Below are 14,746 nucleotides of genomic sequence, written 5' to 3' on the forward strand. Positions count from 1 at the left end.
CGTTTTTTTAAGCCTTTAGCGGCACTTTTAAGCGCCACTAAAACTTTCGCGGCGTTTTTATAAGCGCCGCAAAAAACGCCGCTATAGATGGCGCAGCTAAAGGTCGGGACCATTAGCGGCGCTTTTCCCGAAAAACGCCGCTAAAGGTCATAAAAATAAAAAAAAATAAAATATTATAAAATATTGTAAAAGTCCTGAAAAATATAAAAAAATTAAAATTCATTATCAAAATATTGAAAAGAATAATAATCTATGATATAAATATATCCCGCCAAACAAAATACCGCACTTATCATACTACACCAGAAATATAACAAAATACAAAATACAAAATACAAATAGAACAAAATAATGATAGAATGCACACTTTAAGATAATCAGTTAGCTTAAACAAGTCACTATGCATGAATTCAGCTAATCCTGGACTATGCATCCACCAAAAACTCAAACCTGAGAAAAAAGAAAAAAAGTTAATGAATGATACATATAACATCAAATTAATAATAAAATATGCAATTAACAAGTCAATATTAACGCCACATATAACATCAAATTGCACAACTTAATATACTCAATACATTAGCAGAAATAACATCGCATTGAACAATGAATTTAACACATTCAAATAGATCAATTTTAAGCTCACTAATGGTTAATTTAGCATGTGAACAGCATATAAATGTTTGCATTTACAGCATGGTTTAATCAACTTCAAGCAGGGAATTAAATGCTGTAAATTTCCAGCATTCAAATCATATATGGACAACATTAATATGACATTTTCGAGCACTTTGAAGACACATTTGGAAAATTTGAAGAACCATTAATCATGTTATTAATCATGTTATTAATCATATATGCAAGAATTAGAATTTGTTTCGACAAAAGTACCATTTAGAATTATACTTTTGAATCATCTTTTGCATCAAGTGAATTATATGCCCATTTACATGCAGAATTTACAGTATTTACATGCATCAACAACATTAATGATATACCTCATTACATGCAGAATTTACAGTATTTAAGCTCCTTAGAATTATACTTTTGAATCATCTTTTGCATCAAGTGAATTATATGCCCATTTAGAATTTAATGCCAGAAAATGAAACAATGTACCATTTAGAATTATACTTTTGAATCATCTTTTGCATCAAGTGAATTATATGAATTATGATTACCACATCCACAATGTTTGGAATGGAAACGGATTCTAAACATATCAATGTTGGATATGATTAGATGATACCTTCTCCAGAAAGCAAAGTGCAGATAGACCAGCCGTTTGATTGAAAGAGATGTCCACCGGTATGTCATTCACAGTGCATTTCACTATTTTAACCTGAAATCAAATTCCAAAATAACCGAAATGAGCTCAAGATGATTTTAAGGTATATTTGCTGCTTACGTACATATACTAATATGCAGTAAATACCATTTAACTGCACGGGAACAACGACAAAGATGCAGCTAAAAATTTAATATCAGTATAATAGCACAAACAGAAGTTGTTGCCAAGTGCCCAACAGCATATGACTTATGTGGATTAACTCTACCTCTTAATAGCATATAATTTTTAGTTAACTTCAATTTCGAATTTAATTTATGGATTAACTCTACCTCTTAATAAGGAAAAATTTTCTGAGATTGTGTTAGCAATAATTATATTACTGCTGCAGTCAGCAAGTCAGATATTTTTTAAAAAATATAACAGTTTAATGATTTTTCTTCCTTTTTCCTGGAAAATTCAGGAACAAGCAGCATTAAAAGAAAATAAATATTAATTAGTTGTTGTTGCAGCTTTCTTAGATACAAAAGAGGGTTTAATTGAAAAACTTTTCTTTTTTTTTGTTTTGGAAATATTTATGAAAAATATTTTAGAATTTTATCAAATAATATTTAAAAATCATAAAACAAACTAAAGTTAATCAAAATAATACCTAAAATTAATATAAACTATATGATTAAAACAAGAATGTTAAAATCATGATAATATAACCAATTTATTGTAAATTACTTTGATATCAAAGTAATTTACTCAGATAGTGATTATGGTAGACTTGGATGATCGCAAAAGCACTTTTAGATATTTATTCCATATTGGCTTTGCAACATTTTCAAGGTCATCAAAGGAAAAACAAACAATAGCACTCTCAACATTTAAAGTAGAATATATAGGTGCTTGTCAAACAATTTGGTTAAAGAATATTTTGAATGAATTATCTCTTACACAAAAAGATTCAATTACAATTTATGTTGACAACAAATCTACATTATCTCTTACAAAGAATCTAGTGTTTTACAGCCGAAACAAGCATATTAATATAAAATAACATTTTATTTGGGAAAAGGTGAAGAATAAAAACGTTCAGCTAGTCAATTGCAAGACGAAAGATTAATTAACAGATAACTTTACAAATTCACTGAAGACAAACATATTCCACAAACTTAAAAGAAAAACATATAATGAAAAAGCTGGATTTGAGGGGAAGTGTTAAAAGTCAAATCCACTTCAAGGTCGGCTAATCATAGAGATAAGTTGATAAGTTGGCTTGCTAGGTGGAAAGTTATAAATGGTTTTAAATTGACAATGCATGGATAGAAACAATGTGGCAAGAACCTAAGCAAGGTGGTAGCTTGCTGAAAGTATGGCAGCAAGGTTAAGCCTCTAAGTCGTTTTATATAGCCTATATACATACACGTTTAGATGTGTAGTGTGTATAAGTGAGCAAAGAAAAAAGAAGTATAAGTGAGAAATAGATATTGAGTGTTGAGAAGCATAAGAAATATTAGGCGTGAGAGTGAAAACTAGCAGCAGCTAGGAATTGTGAAAACACAAAATATCAGTTTTGGATTAAATAGCGATGTGAAGAGCAACAAGAACGGAAAAAGATACTTACCTTTTTCTGCATATACTCTATTTCAGCAAACAACAGCTCATTCTGGTAGAGTTTAGAGGGGAATAAATTAAAGGAGAAGGAAAATTTGTCAGTAGCAATAATAATAATTATTAATCATCTTAAAGGGACTCTTTTAATTACATAAATTATTATGAGATACCTTTTTGGAACGGATTCTGCTAATTCCTTTTTCTAAACGACTCTCCAAGCTCTTAAGCTCTTTCATAGGCAATCCCCCTACGGACTCCCCCAGCATGTGCCTGCAAACATATATATATATGCATATAGCTCTGTCAAACAACAAGGGTTTTGAAATAAAATTATATATGATGAAAATGAATTAAAGCCATGAGGAAGTAATCTGTTTGTATTCTGCAAATTCCGGATTTGATTTCGGAGTTTCTCAGCTTCTTGCTGATAGAACTGAGATTTACATCCGCATGGCATTACCAAAGAAATTTTATTAAGTAAACCAAGGAGTTAACAAAACCAGGTAGTAAAAAGCTAGTCAAGCAAAGAACTATTTATATTAAAGGTTCACAGCTTCTCTAGAGAAATGTTAAAATTAAGGACTTATTTGAATGCAAATTGAAATTAAAGGGACTCGCTAAAAGAAAACAATGAAGATTAAGTGAGTTAATACCTGAGCATTAACTTCAGCAACTGACCCAGTATTGGAGGAATCAGAAGCCTTTTTGTACCTCTCAATTGTTGCTTTAACACTGCAAAAACATTGTGTTAAATATTTGAAAAATGTATATACATATATATATAACTCATGCAAAAGTACACATATATATATTTTCAAAAAAGTTTCCTGAATAATATATTTTCAGTAAAAATTTTTAAGTTAAGAAAAAATTATTAGTTATTCTGCTACACTGGAAAAAGCAGTTTCACTCACAGCACTAAACAAGGTTCATTACGCCCTTTAACAAGACACTCTTTGTCATACTTCTCTTTCTTCTTAGAAGGCCATAAGGATTTCACAAAATTAATCCCAGCATGAGTACTCTTGATTTCACAATATGGAGAATCAGTCTCAATCATCATTCTTTCAACAGGTATGCCCCTCACAACATCAAGATTTTCAGCCATCTTCAGAGAGCATCCATTTACACCTGTAAAATAACCAAAGCTAAAAGACTCGCTAGGTTTACAGGAGCCCAATATATCTATAGCAATGAATGACTTCAAACAAGAAGGAAATATCATTTCAATCAACTTGTTTGACTGAGTGAAGAAATGTAAGTGTGCTCAAAGCTATCGCCTGAATAAAAGACAATAGTTGGAAGATACAAGGTAGCCAGCAGATGCCATATCACTGCATGCATAGCAACAAGACCTGTTAGGTGAAGATGGCGTGTATAAGTTGCATTCTCACCTATATACATGTTATGAAATGAGAGAAGCTTATCACGGTCTTCAGCACTACCGGTAAATGAATGAGTAACCCCACCAGTGAACCTTTCAAAGTGAAAAAAAAAAACAGCAGACTTCAGCATTTACACGTTAACTATAAACCAATTAACTAATATTCTTTTCATATTCAAGAACAAAGATGGTTTACAGTGCTAGCAGGCACAAAAATGAAGAGATTTTCACTAGTGTAGGAAAGATTCAGAAATCTAACTTGTTAATATTTCGTTCCATAATTTCACAGAAATCTTCTGCAGCTGCACGCATATGCAGAAACATGGGCAGCTTTGTGGCATATGCTAATTCAAACTGCTTCTCAAAATACCTAGTTTTGGCAAAGAAAAGTTAGAAATGTTTAATTATACAGAAGAAAACAAACAAATATAAAATAAGAGAAGGAGCATAATCCTTTCTCATGGCAGCCACTTACTTCTTTTGAACTTCTGGTGGGCAAAAGTGAAGCCTGTCATAATCCAATCCACATTCACCAATTGCAACCACCTAAGTTAAGGCAAAATTCATAGTATCTAACTATAGTAAGACTAAGATTACAATCCTGATAAAATGTAGATATGCAATAGGTTACTAGATCTTTTTGGACCTATATAAACTGATTAAAAGAAAACTACTTTATCCTAGCAATTAATAACATAAATTGCGTTATTATTTTTCCTCCAACAGAAATCCTACATACATGCTAGGGAAACAATTAAATGAACGAGAAGGTATGAAGAAAGTACATATGAAAAGAAAGAAGGGAAAACAGAGCACTAGTATGTTCTAAGATCTTTCAATTGTCTAAACAACAATTCTGCACAGAAAGCAGCTAACAGCTGAAATTCAAACATCTGAATGTATAAATTTCCACAAGTGTTCACATCTCACATCAACAGGCCAGAATGAGAATGCAAAATCTAAAATGTCGCTAAATTTAAAGTTCAATGACTAATAAGGAAAACACGCCTTCCCTTTTTGAATTCCCTCCTTAGCCAATGCCAAAAGAGCTTGAAAATGTTTTTTAGGATCCCCACTCTCTTCAAACTCCTAAATAAAATATATGAAGCCATGTTGACAAATTTTGCTGACAAACCACACAGTTAAACATGTAATCCAAAAACAAAAGGACCAAAGACAACGTTTCTAGAAATAAGACTAACCTTGCATCTAGTTGGGTGCACTCCAACTGTGCAGAAAAGCCTCCCTGTAATGAATATCAAACCTTCGACAATGAGCAAAACACATTCTAAAGCAAAATAAAAGGCAGACGTTGCAACAAATAAAGCACTATAAATAGACCATCAGTTTCTGCAATAGCAAGAGCTTCCTTTGACTCCTCAAGGGAACCACCCGTAACCTGCACAACAAATCTATTACCATGAATTATACGTTTCCATCAACATAAAAATTGAAACTCATTATTCTTTTGTACAAGTCGAAATTATTTCCAGCCGCTTCAGAGAAAATACTTTCATTCGGGGTTCAGAAAATTAAAATACCATCTCAATAATTTCATAAAGAAATGAACTCAAATTTATTAAGAGTCCACGAGCTCACTAAAACTCTAAGCTTCCAATGGAACTGAACTATTACAATAATTCAATAACCAAACATAGTAAAATGCAAAGAGAATATGAAAGATGGGGTAACTGACGATAATTCGATCGACGTTCCAAGCTCGACTCAGAACAGTAGCAATATCAGAAACGTGATGTTGCTTGCCGTTATAAATGCCTTTAAACATGCCATCTGTGTGCGAATAAAGGATAATCCAAGTGGAGAATAAGAAGCACAGATTGAGAAAGAAAGATGAATTGAAGACAAAGATCGGAATAGAGCATGACCTATTCGATGAAATGTGTGAAAGAGTTACCTGTGAAGTTGACGGCGATATCTGTGTATTTTGGGACAGAAAAATTGAAACGGATACCTGTGAAGATGTTCCTACAAGGGCATTTGACAGAGCAATCTTTTATGAAGGCACCAATTTCAGAGGCTAGTTTATTATGCTTCAATGTGGAAAACTTTGGAATTGAATTTCCCTAGGTGTAACGTTCACATAAAAGTCTTCACTCCTAAAAAGGCATTTGACAAAGCAAACAATTTCTAGAATTTGTCCAGTTATACAAGGAACACCAACACACAGAAATGAGACCATTTTACAACCCAGGGCTAAAAATTTGAAGGAAAATTAAGTTTACCTCAATCCCATAGTAACCTTTGATTAGCCTCTGAAAGTAAGCAATAATATTTTGTCAATTTTGTTCAGAAACCAAAGAAGGTTGAATGATACAAAGTATCTCCTGCGTTCTTTGCTCAGACAACAGCCACCGCCGCGGGATTTCATGGCACTACCACCCCTATCACCACCTCTTCCACCACCTCCTCTTCCTCTCCCTCTTCCACCATCACCTCTGCCCCTAAACCCACCACCACCACGGCCTGAAACATGATTAAACCATTAGGAATGCCATAACGAGAGTCTGTAACTAAAAATGATAGGAAACGTAAGAGACGTTGGTTACTTACCTCTTGGAGGTCTCATCACTGCGAGAGTTTGAAGTAATGAAAGTGAAGAATCAGAAATTAAGTAAAAACAGAGAGTCTGAGGCGATAAAAATGTGTTGAGGCAAATGCTAGGGTTTTGGCGAAAAATGTAAATGGAAAACGACCCCGTTTAAGTTAAATTTCCAATTAAATTTATAAATACTTAACGTAAATTTACTTAAACCTAATGATATTATTTTAATTTTTTTATAAATATATCCATGTTATTTTCATTTGATATTTATTAATTTTTTAAATATAAATAAGTTAAATATTTTTAATTATTATTATTTTTCTATTAGTCATTGAATTATATGTAAATTGTGGATTTAGTCATTTTACTTTAATTTTATTATTTTTAGTCATTGTAGTTTTGAAATTTTGAAATTGTAGTATTAATTAAATGGTAGCTATTAAACTCATTAAGTTTTACTATTTCTAAAATATAATGTAACAAACATATTATTCACAAAAAGCCAGTTACGGATTTAATGGTTGTCATTTGTGTCAAAATTAAAATTTCAAAAGTCGAAAAGTATAGGGACCAAGAATGATCTAATTGGATAACATGAACTCAACCTACAACTTTACGCACAATGTCAAGACTAATAGCAGAATTTAACCAAACATATATAATTGCTATCATTTGAGTGATCATTACTAAAATTTTAAATTTTGAAAAGTACAAAAGATAAATTTGATCGATTTGAAAAACACAGGGACTAAAACTAATCAAATTAAGTGTAGATGAATTAATTTGAATTGAATTATTTTTAATATATCAAAATATTTTTAGATTAAATCTTAAACCATTTAATGTATATATAAAGTATATCTATTATCTCTTAAATAATTTAAACTATAATCATAAGTTTAATATATTCAAATTAAGATTATCTCTTTTACAATTACATAAGAAATCATTTAATATATAAATTAAAAATACTAATCAATCTAAACCCTAAACCTTTTAACCCCTATCTCATAAACACTAAACTCTAAACCCTTAACCCTTAACCTCAAACCTTTACACCTTAAACTCAAACACTAACCCCTAAACCCTAAATCATAATCCCTAAACCCATAATTCATCATAAACCTTCAAACACTAGTTAACTCCTAAACCTTAAACCCTAAACCATATATCTTAAACCATAGTTAACTCATAAACCTTAAACCCTAAACCATATATCTTAAACAATAAACCATAAACTATAATGATAATTAATTCGATATTTTAAATTCAATACTATCTCTTTTATGATTATATAAGAAAATATTTAATATATTGTATAACCATAAATTTTAATAATTATTGTTTTAAGGGTTATAGATTAGTGTTTATGATTTTTTGGGGTTTAGGGGTTATATGACTTTTAGCGGCGTTTTGCCAAAAGCGCCGCTAATGCTCTGGTTTTTAGCGGCGTTTTGCCAAAAGCGCCGCTAATGCTCTGTTTTTAGCGGCGTTTTGCCAAAAGCGCCGCTAATGCTCTGTTTTTTGCGGCGTTTTTTACTAAAACGCCGCTATTGCTCTGTTTTTAGTGGCGTTTTTGGTAAAACGCCGCTATTGCTATGAGTTTTACAATTTTTACGGCGTTTTTTGATAAAACGCCGCTAAAGCTCTATTTTCCTGTAGTGTAATTTTCTTCGAGTGAAGGAAAAACAAAGAAATGTCATTTATTATCTCAAATATGGTTATTCTACTCAAAAGGTCATTCTTGGAAATGAGAGTGTCTATTTCAACTTGAGTTGTGAATAATTTCATGTTTGCCTCGCAATATTGCAAAAATCACTAATTAATGCTCGAAACATCAAAATATTCCCCAGGTGTGGAGGGTGATGTCAAATAGAGTTGTATTATTAACTCCACTATGGAGGCAAAATATGTGACTGCTTCTAAGGTTAAAAAAAAGACAATATGACTACAAAAGTTCGTTATGAATATTGAAGTTGTTCCTATTATGGAAAAATTATCACACTGTATTATGATAGCAGTGTGATAATAACTAACACCAAGAAAATTAAAAACCACAAGGGGGAAAAATACATTCATAGAAAGTATCATATCATAAGGGAAAAAATAGCAGATGGAATAGTAGATGTAGTCAAATTTGCATAAGAGGACAACCTTGAGGACCCATTTAGCAAGACTCTAATAGCTAAGAGTTTCGAGAAACATGTAGAGAGCATGAGAATGCGAAATATGACTTTTCTACTTCACTAGGACAAGTGGGATACTGTTGGATCTAGTGTTCTAAGTGTAGTATATTCATTTTTATACTTGTATTTTTCAAACAAATTGGTTTAATAATATCCATTAGTTACGTTAATACCCTTCGTATATTGTCCTCAATGTTTTTGCATGCAAAACAAAATAGACGCAAATATTGACTCATTGGCTATCTAACATTTAACTAATACAACACAATGTAGTTGGATCATAATATGAAAATACAACTTGTATTATTAGATAAACCTAAATATTTCCTTAGTTTAACAGAAAATTAAATTGATTGAAAGACTAATATGTCACTTATCAAGTCTAATTGAGGAGATATTTTAACTTGAGTATAGGAACAAATGACTTCTAAAAGATAAAGACATAGATGTGATTAATTGGACCAACAGTACATCAGAAAAAACCTAAGTAGAATATACCCTATATCCCTTTATGGATTTATTCACTTGTGACATTCATAGTGTGACATACCTTAATCCCAAGTGGATGATGGACAATGTATGCATGACTTGTATACTTTGATGTAAGTAAAAAGCCTGAGTTCAAATAGACAAGGAATCGAAAGCTGGTGTGTTGGGTATACAACTTTTGCAGTATGTAGCATCATTTACAATAGTGGAATTCATAGCCCAAAAAATGGGTAAATGATATCCTCTTATTTGCATTACATGTAGATGAAAAGTAAACATGACCATGAGTCATTTGTCTTTGTGATAAATGACTTGATTATTAATTGATAGCAATTGAGTTTTCATGAATGAAGATGTAATGGCTACCATGAGACAAAATAAGATCATATTGGAAGAATGAATTTCTCCCAAAGATGTAGACACTCAATTTTGCCCAGGCCTAGAAATAAGTCCAAAAACAAAAATAATAAATCCAAAAAAAAAGTCCAAGTTCAGTCCAGAATTACAAATATAATTTGGCCCGATCGGAATGGCCCATTACTTGAAAAGATTTAAGGTCCATCTACAAGCTTGACTCATATGAAAATATAATCTTCAACGATATGCAATCTTAGATATAATATGCAATCTTAAATATGATACAATCTTAGATATGATTGCAATCTTAGATATGATATGCAATCTTAGAAGATATGATTTTGTAATCTTAGAGATTTAATTTGTAGATACCTTTTAATCTTAACTGTTGATGTAATTGATCTGTATCGCTGGATTTGAGGAGGTTCAACTATAAATAGAGGCCTCTCCCTTCATTGTAGACACTGGAGTTTTGGGAAACAATAAAAATTTTTGAGAGCTTTCACTCAAATTTCTCTCCCTCTTACGTTCTTATTTTCTACGGTTTGTTCTTATTTTATTCTTTGTTCATTTTCGTTTTTCAACCCTTTTTATTTTGATTTAATCCATGTTTCCCTAATTTTTTTTATATATTTTAATTTTTTTAAATAATTTTAGTATCATATCAAACTCTTTCATTTTTAATAAATTTTTTAGTATTACTCTTAGTAAATTATTTTTTTAAATTTTATTCAAATCATTATTTAAAAAAATATATTTCATTTAATTGTCATATTTTATCCAAAAGTTTTTCTAAAATGAGGCAATGTTTTTCGTATTTAGGAATTCGGGAAATAGTGCCCTAACATGCTGGGTTGCGATTTCCCGTTTGTCTAAATGCCTAAAGTATCCTTCTAAATAGATTTTGTAAATCACGAGATGATTTCAGTTACGAGAGTTTAAGAATATCGTGTCCTATCATGCTGGATGTGATGTTTGTATTATTTCGGAGCTAAGGAATCTCGATTTTTCAACTTAAATAATTTCGGGTTTAAAAAAGGGATCCTATTTTTAAATCCTTTAAAATTTTTGACATTAAGACAGAAAACTATTCAATTTGGTACCAATTTTTGGCGTTGCGAGGGTGCTAATCCTTCCTCGTACGTAACCGACTCCGGAACCTGTTTTCTTAATTTTCATAGACCAAAACATTTTATAAGGTGATCCAATCACACCTAAAAAGGTTGGTGGCGACTCCTGTTTTCATTTTTCAAAAGTGAATCCCCGTTTTTCAAACATCCCTTTAAAAAATGGTTTTGACAGCTTGGCGACTCCGCTGGGGACTTAAGAGAGTCAAGCCAAGAAATTGAGTATTTTCTGTCTTAATGTTGGAAGTTTGGAAAATTTAAAATTAGATTCTTTTTACATGTGTTTGCTACATATGTTTGTTACCTTATTGCCGTACATTGCATTTGCATGACCGTTGTAGTCGCACCCTTAAGTAGGAGTGAGAAGCTAAGCTTTCGTGAGGTTTTCACCTCCCATGAGTTAGTGGATTACTTCCGGGATATATTTGTACCTATGTCTTCGTGAGATTTTCATCTCCGCATGGTCATAGGGAAATGTATCCTTCTAAACTGAACTTGGTCCATATGAGCCTATAATGGGTGAGGATCGAGGAATCTGCTGATTTAGGTACCCTTGCTTTAGAACTGAACTACATATAGTGAACTTTAAGTGCTTGCTCTAGGTAGTATGGTGATGACCTTTAGTACCTACCTTTATAAGTGCTTGTTTGTTACATCTTTTTATATGATACCGACTTATTTTTGTATTTTGTCATCATCGCATATCATTCATCATTAAATGGTGTCAATTCAAGGTTCGATTTCTGAGTTAGGAAGTTTTGTAATAAGGAACGAATATCTTAAAGTGGAGGACAACTCTTCCGTTTGTGCGTGGTTAGAGAAAATCCAGTTAGAGAAAGGAGATAGTGTCACCGAGGGATATACATCAGAGTTGTGGGACTTTACTCGTATCAGTTCGACACAGAATATTTTCGGGAGATGAAGGACATTTGGGCCCAATGGGATGACGAGGCTAGACAGCTTTTCTTTCAGACTTATAGAGATCTTTCTTATTTGTTAGACATTAAGGTAGATAAGCATCTGTTTCGAGCTATGGTACAGTTCTGGAACGCTGCTTATAATTGCTTTACATTTGGAGAGGTAGATGTAGTGCCTACTTTGGAGGAGTATACAACCTTGCTTCGCTGTCCGAGAATTCAAGGTAACAAAGCTTATGTTAGGCCTGCTAGTCTCCCAATTTTCGTGAGGAAATTAGTGATGATCACAGGGATGAGTGAGCAGTGGACTGTAGCTCGAGTGCAGCAAAAGGGCGATAGTAAGTGCATTCCGTGGGCCATTTTGAAGGATCTGATATTGACACACCCAGATGTGGCGAAGAAGGTCAACGTTTTGGCCTTAAGTATTTACGGCTTGGTGATTTTCCCGAAGGCGATAGGGTACATAGATGAGGCAGTCGCAGATTTGTTTGATCGTATTGGTAAACAGAACACACCGGTGCTAGCAATCCTAGCTGAGACGTTTAGATCCTTGAAGTACATGTCAGAAAGCCAGTGAAGTAGATTCATTGGATGCGCACAGTTGTTGTTAGTATGGTTCCATAGTCACTTTTAGAAGCTTGAGAAGGTTCCTTGCCGAGTGTTCTTTGAGGGTTATTCCCCCTTAAAGGAAGCAACAACTACACCAAGGAGAGACGATATTACAGAAGAAAAGTGGATGGATATTCTTCAGAATCTTCGAGAGGAGGAGGTTTTGTGGAAAGCACCTTGGATGACTCCTAATGAAGTCCTTTATCGTTGCGGTAGTTTTGATTGGGTACCTCTTCTTGGGATTTGGGGAGTCGTTGGCTATGCACCGTTACTCATCCTAAAGCAATATAAAGCGAGGCAGTTCAGATAGAGGTCGAGAGTTAGCTTTGTTATTAGGTAGGGTTAAGACTCTGGGCCTACGAGCGAAAGCGTATTTGTAATCCGCTTTATGAAAAGACTTTTGTTCTTTAAATAACGTTTTTTAAAATGAAACTGAATCGAGATCGATACCTTTTTGTATTCATGCATTTGCATTATATTACATCAAAGAAAAGAAGGTGTTGATTCGAAATTCAATTCCTAAATAGAATAGTTTGTCATAAGGAAACGAATTTCTTGATAAAGTGGATTATAGTGCGGTCGACTAAATATAGTCCAAGTAAACACGATGAGAGAAAGCTGGTAGTCCACGGAGGAATACATGATGTAATTGCCAGAGATTCAAGCCAACAAAGGCATGACAAGAGAAAGCCGAAAGTCCATGAAGGAATACATGACTTGATTTAATTACCAACGAAGATTATCCAAGAGCCGACACTTTTTGATGAGTATCATGAAGATAAGCAAGCAAGAAATTGAGGCTCAGATTAAGCAGCAATGAGCTAGCAAAGGCATCTTTTGGAGAATTTACAGGATTCGACCATGAAGAAAAGATCAGCGTTTACTTGGACTATGAAGGGCAAGACCGTATATGTAATCTATTTTCATGTAAAGAAATTTGTTTTTCTAGAAAAGTTATTCTAATGGAATTGAATTCAAGATCAACATCTTCTTTTCTTTTGCATTCATGCATTTGCATTGCATCACATCACATGCATTATAATCCATAAAAAGACCCTAATTAAGGTTAAAAAGAGAAAGAAAGAGAGAAGAGGGTCACGACTAAGCGAAAAGAAGACGCTCCCTTACATATCCTAGACTTTTGTATCAGGAGGGATAGCTTACCTGGAGATGGGGGTGTTTGGAAATAAAAATCATTCCATCAATGCCATACATGAAGAAGGGACTGATCAAGGAAACCTTGAGGTCATTCGCCCTTACGAACCGGGAAGCTCTCTGAACAATTAGACTGCGGAGAAACTACCTGTAGTCTTTAGGAATTTTTCAGAATAATTCTCGAAACATTCTTGTTACTCTAGGGCCTAGGAGTAATAGGATTACATTTGTGAAATGGGCTTACGATCATCTATTATTTTTTTAATAAAACATAACTTTTATCAATTTGAACGAGTATTGTTTCATTTTTATCAACCAATATTCCGTTAAACTTTTACAATTCTTATTCTTTCATTCGTAGTACATAAATAATCATTCTTAAATTCATTCATTCTTTGTATATTCTTTATACTTCACAGGTCCCTAAATATCAATGACATGAGCATTGATATTACAAATCTTGATTTCTTTCGTGAGCAAGACATGTGTTTAGAGGAATCACAGGATTTTGAAGATGTCCAGGATTGTGATGTGTCTCTAGATCTTTTGAGGATGGTAAAACAGGAGGAGAAACAAATCATGCCACATGAGAAAAAGGCAGTAGAGAATGTAGCCCTAGAGGAAGGGAAAGAGGTGAAAATTGGCACGCGTATTGCTGATGATATAAGGTAAGGACTGATTGAGTTGTTACGTGAGTTCAAGGATATCTTCGCATGGTCCTATCAAGATATGCAGGGTTAAATACTGATATTGTGGTGCATCGTCTTCCAATAAGACAAGATTCTAAACCAGTTCAACAGAAGTTGCGAAGAATGAGACCAGATATCGTATTAAAAATAATGGATGAAGTCAAGAAACAGTTCGATGCAGGATTCTTACAAGAGGTGAAGTATTCTGAATGGGTAGTTAACATTGTACCAGTTCCTAAGAATGATGGAAAGGTATGAATGTGTGTTGATTACAGGGATCTGAACAAAGCTAGCCCAAAAGATAATTTCCCTCTGCCTCACATAGACATTTTGGTAGACAACACAGCGGGATATTCGTTGTTCTCCTTCATGGATGGTTT

The 14,746-nt window shown here is 33.1% G+C and overlaps 2 protein-coding genes across 4 annotated transcripts; one reads left to right on the forward strand and one right to left on the reverse strand.

Annotated features, from left to right (window-relative positions):
* Positions 1 to 233: 233 nt before the first annotated feature.
* Positions 234 to 6,991, reverse strand: LOC107959768 (putative deoxyribonuclease TATDN1). Of its 3 annotated transcripts, none has more exons than XM_016895904.2 (17): positions 6,846 to 6,991; positions 6,518 to 6,758; positions 6,190 to 6,260; positions 5,971 to 6,065; positions 5,616 to 5,673; positions 5,477 to 5,520; positions 5,283 to 5,363; positions 4,750 to 4,820; positions 4,534 to 4,644; positions 4,285 to 4,367; positions 3,805 to 4,021; positions 3,544 to 3,622; positions 3,262 to 3,323; positions 3,061 to 3,160; positions 2,901 to 2,942; positions 1,250 to 1,342; positions 234 to 450 (listed from the first exon to the last, which is right to left on the reverse strand). In XM_016895904.2, exons 2-17 carry the CDS (start codon positions 6,526 to 6,528, stop codon positions 445 to 447), a joined length of 1,224 nt encoding a protein of 407 aa, XP_016751393.1. In that variant the 5' UTR covers positions 6,529 to 6,758; positions 6,846 to 6,991; the 3' UTR covers positions 234 to 444. The 3 variants fall into 3 exon arrangements, with proteins under 3 accessions (XP_016751393.1, XP_016751394.1, XP_040970267.1); XM_016895905.2 differs by having other exon boundaries at positions 6,190 to 6,391; XM_041114333.1 differs by lacking the exon at positions 5,283 to 5,363.
* Positions 6,992 to 11,914: 4,923 nt separating this feature from the next.
* LOC107960952 (uncharacterized) lies at positions 11,915 to 12,832 on the forward strand. The gene is made up of 2 exons (XM_016897201.1): positions 11,915 to 12,430; positions 12,548 to 12,832. Exons 1-2 carry the CDS (start codon positions 11,915 to 11,917, stop codon positions 12,830 to 12,832), a joined length of 801 nt encoding a protein of 266 aa, XP_016752690.1.
* The last annotated feature ends 1,914 nt before the right edge of the window (positions 12,833 to 14,746 follow it).

This window comes from Gossypium hirsutum, chromosome A05, assembly GCF_007990345.1.
Source record: "Gossypium hirsutum isolate 1008001.06 chromosome A05, Gossypium_hirsutum_v2.1, whole genome shotgun sequence".
Taxonomy (NCBI): domain Eukaryota; kingdom Viridiplantae; phylum Streptophyta; class Magnoliopsida; order Malvales; family Malvaceae; genus Gossypium; species Gossypium hirsutum.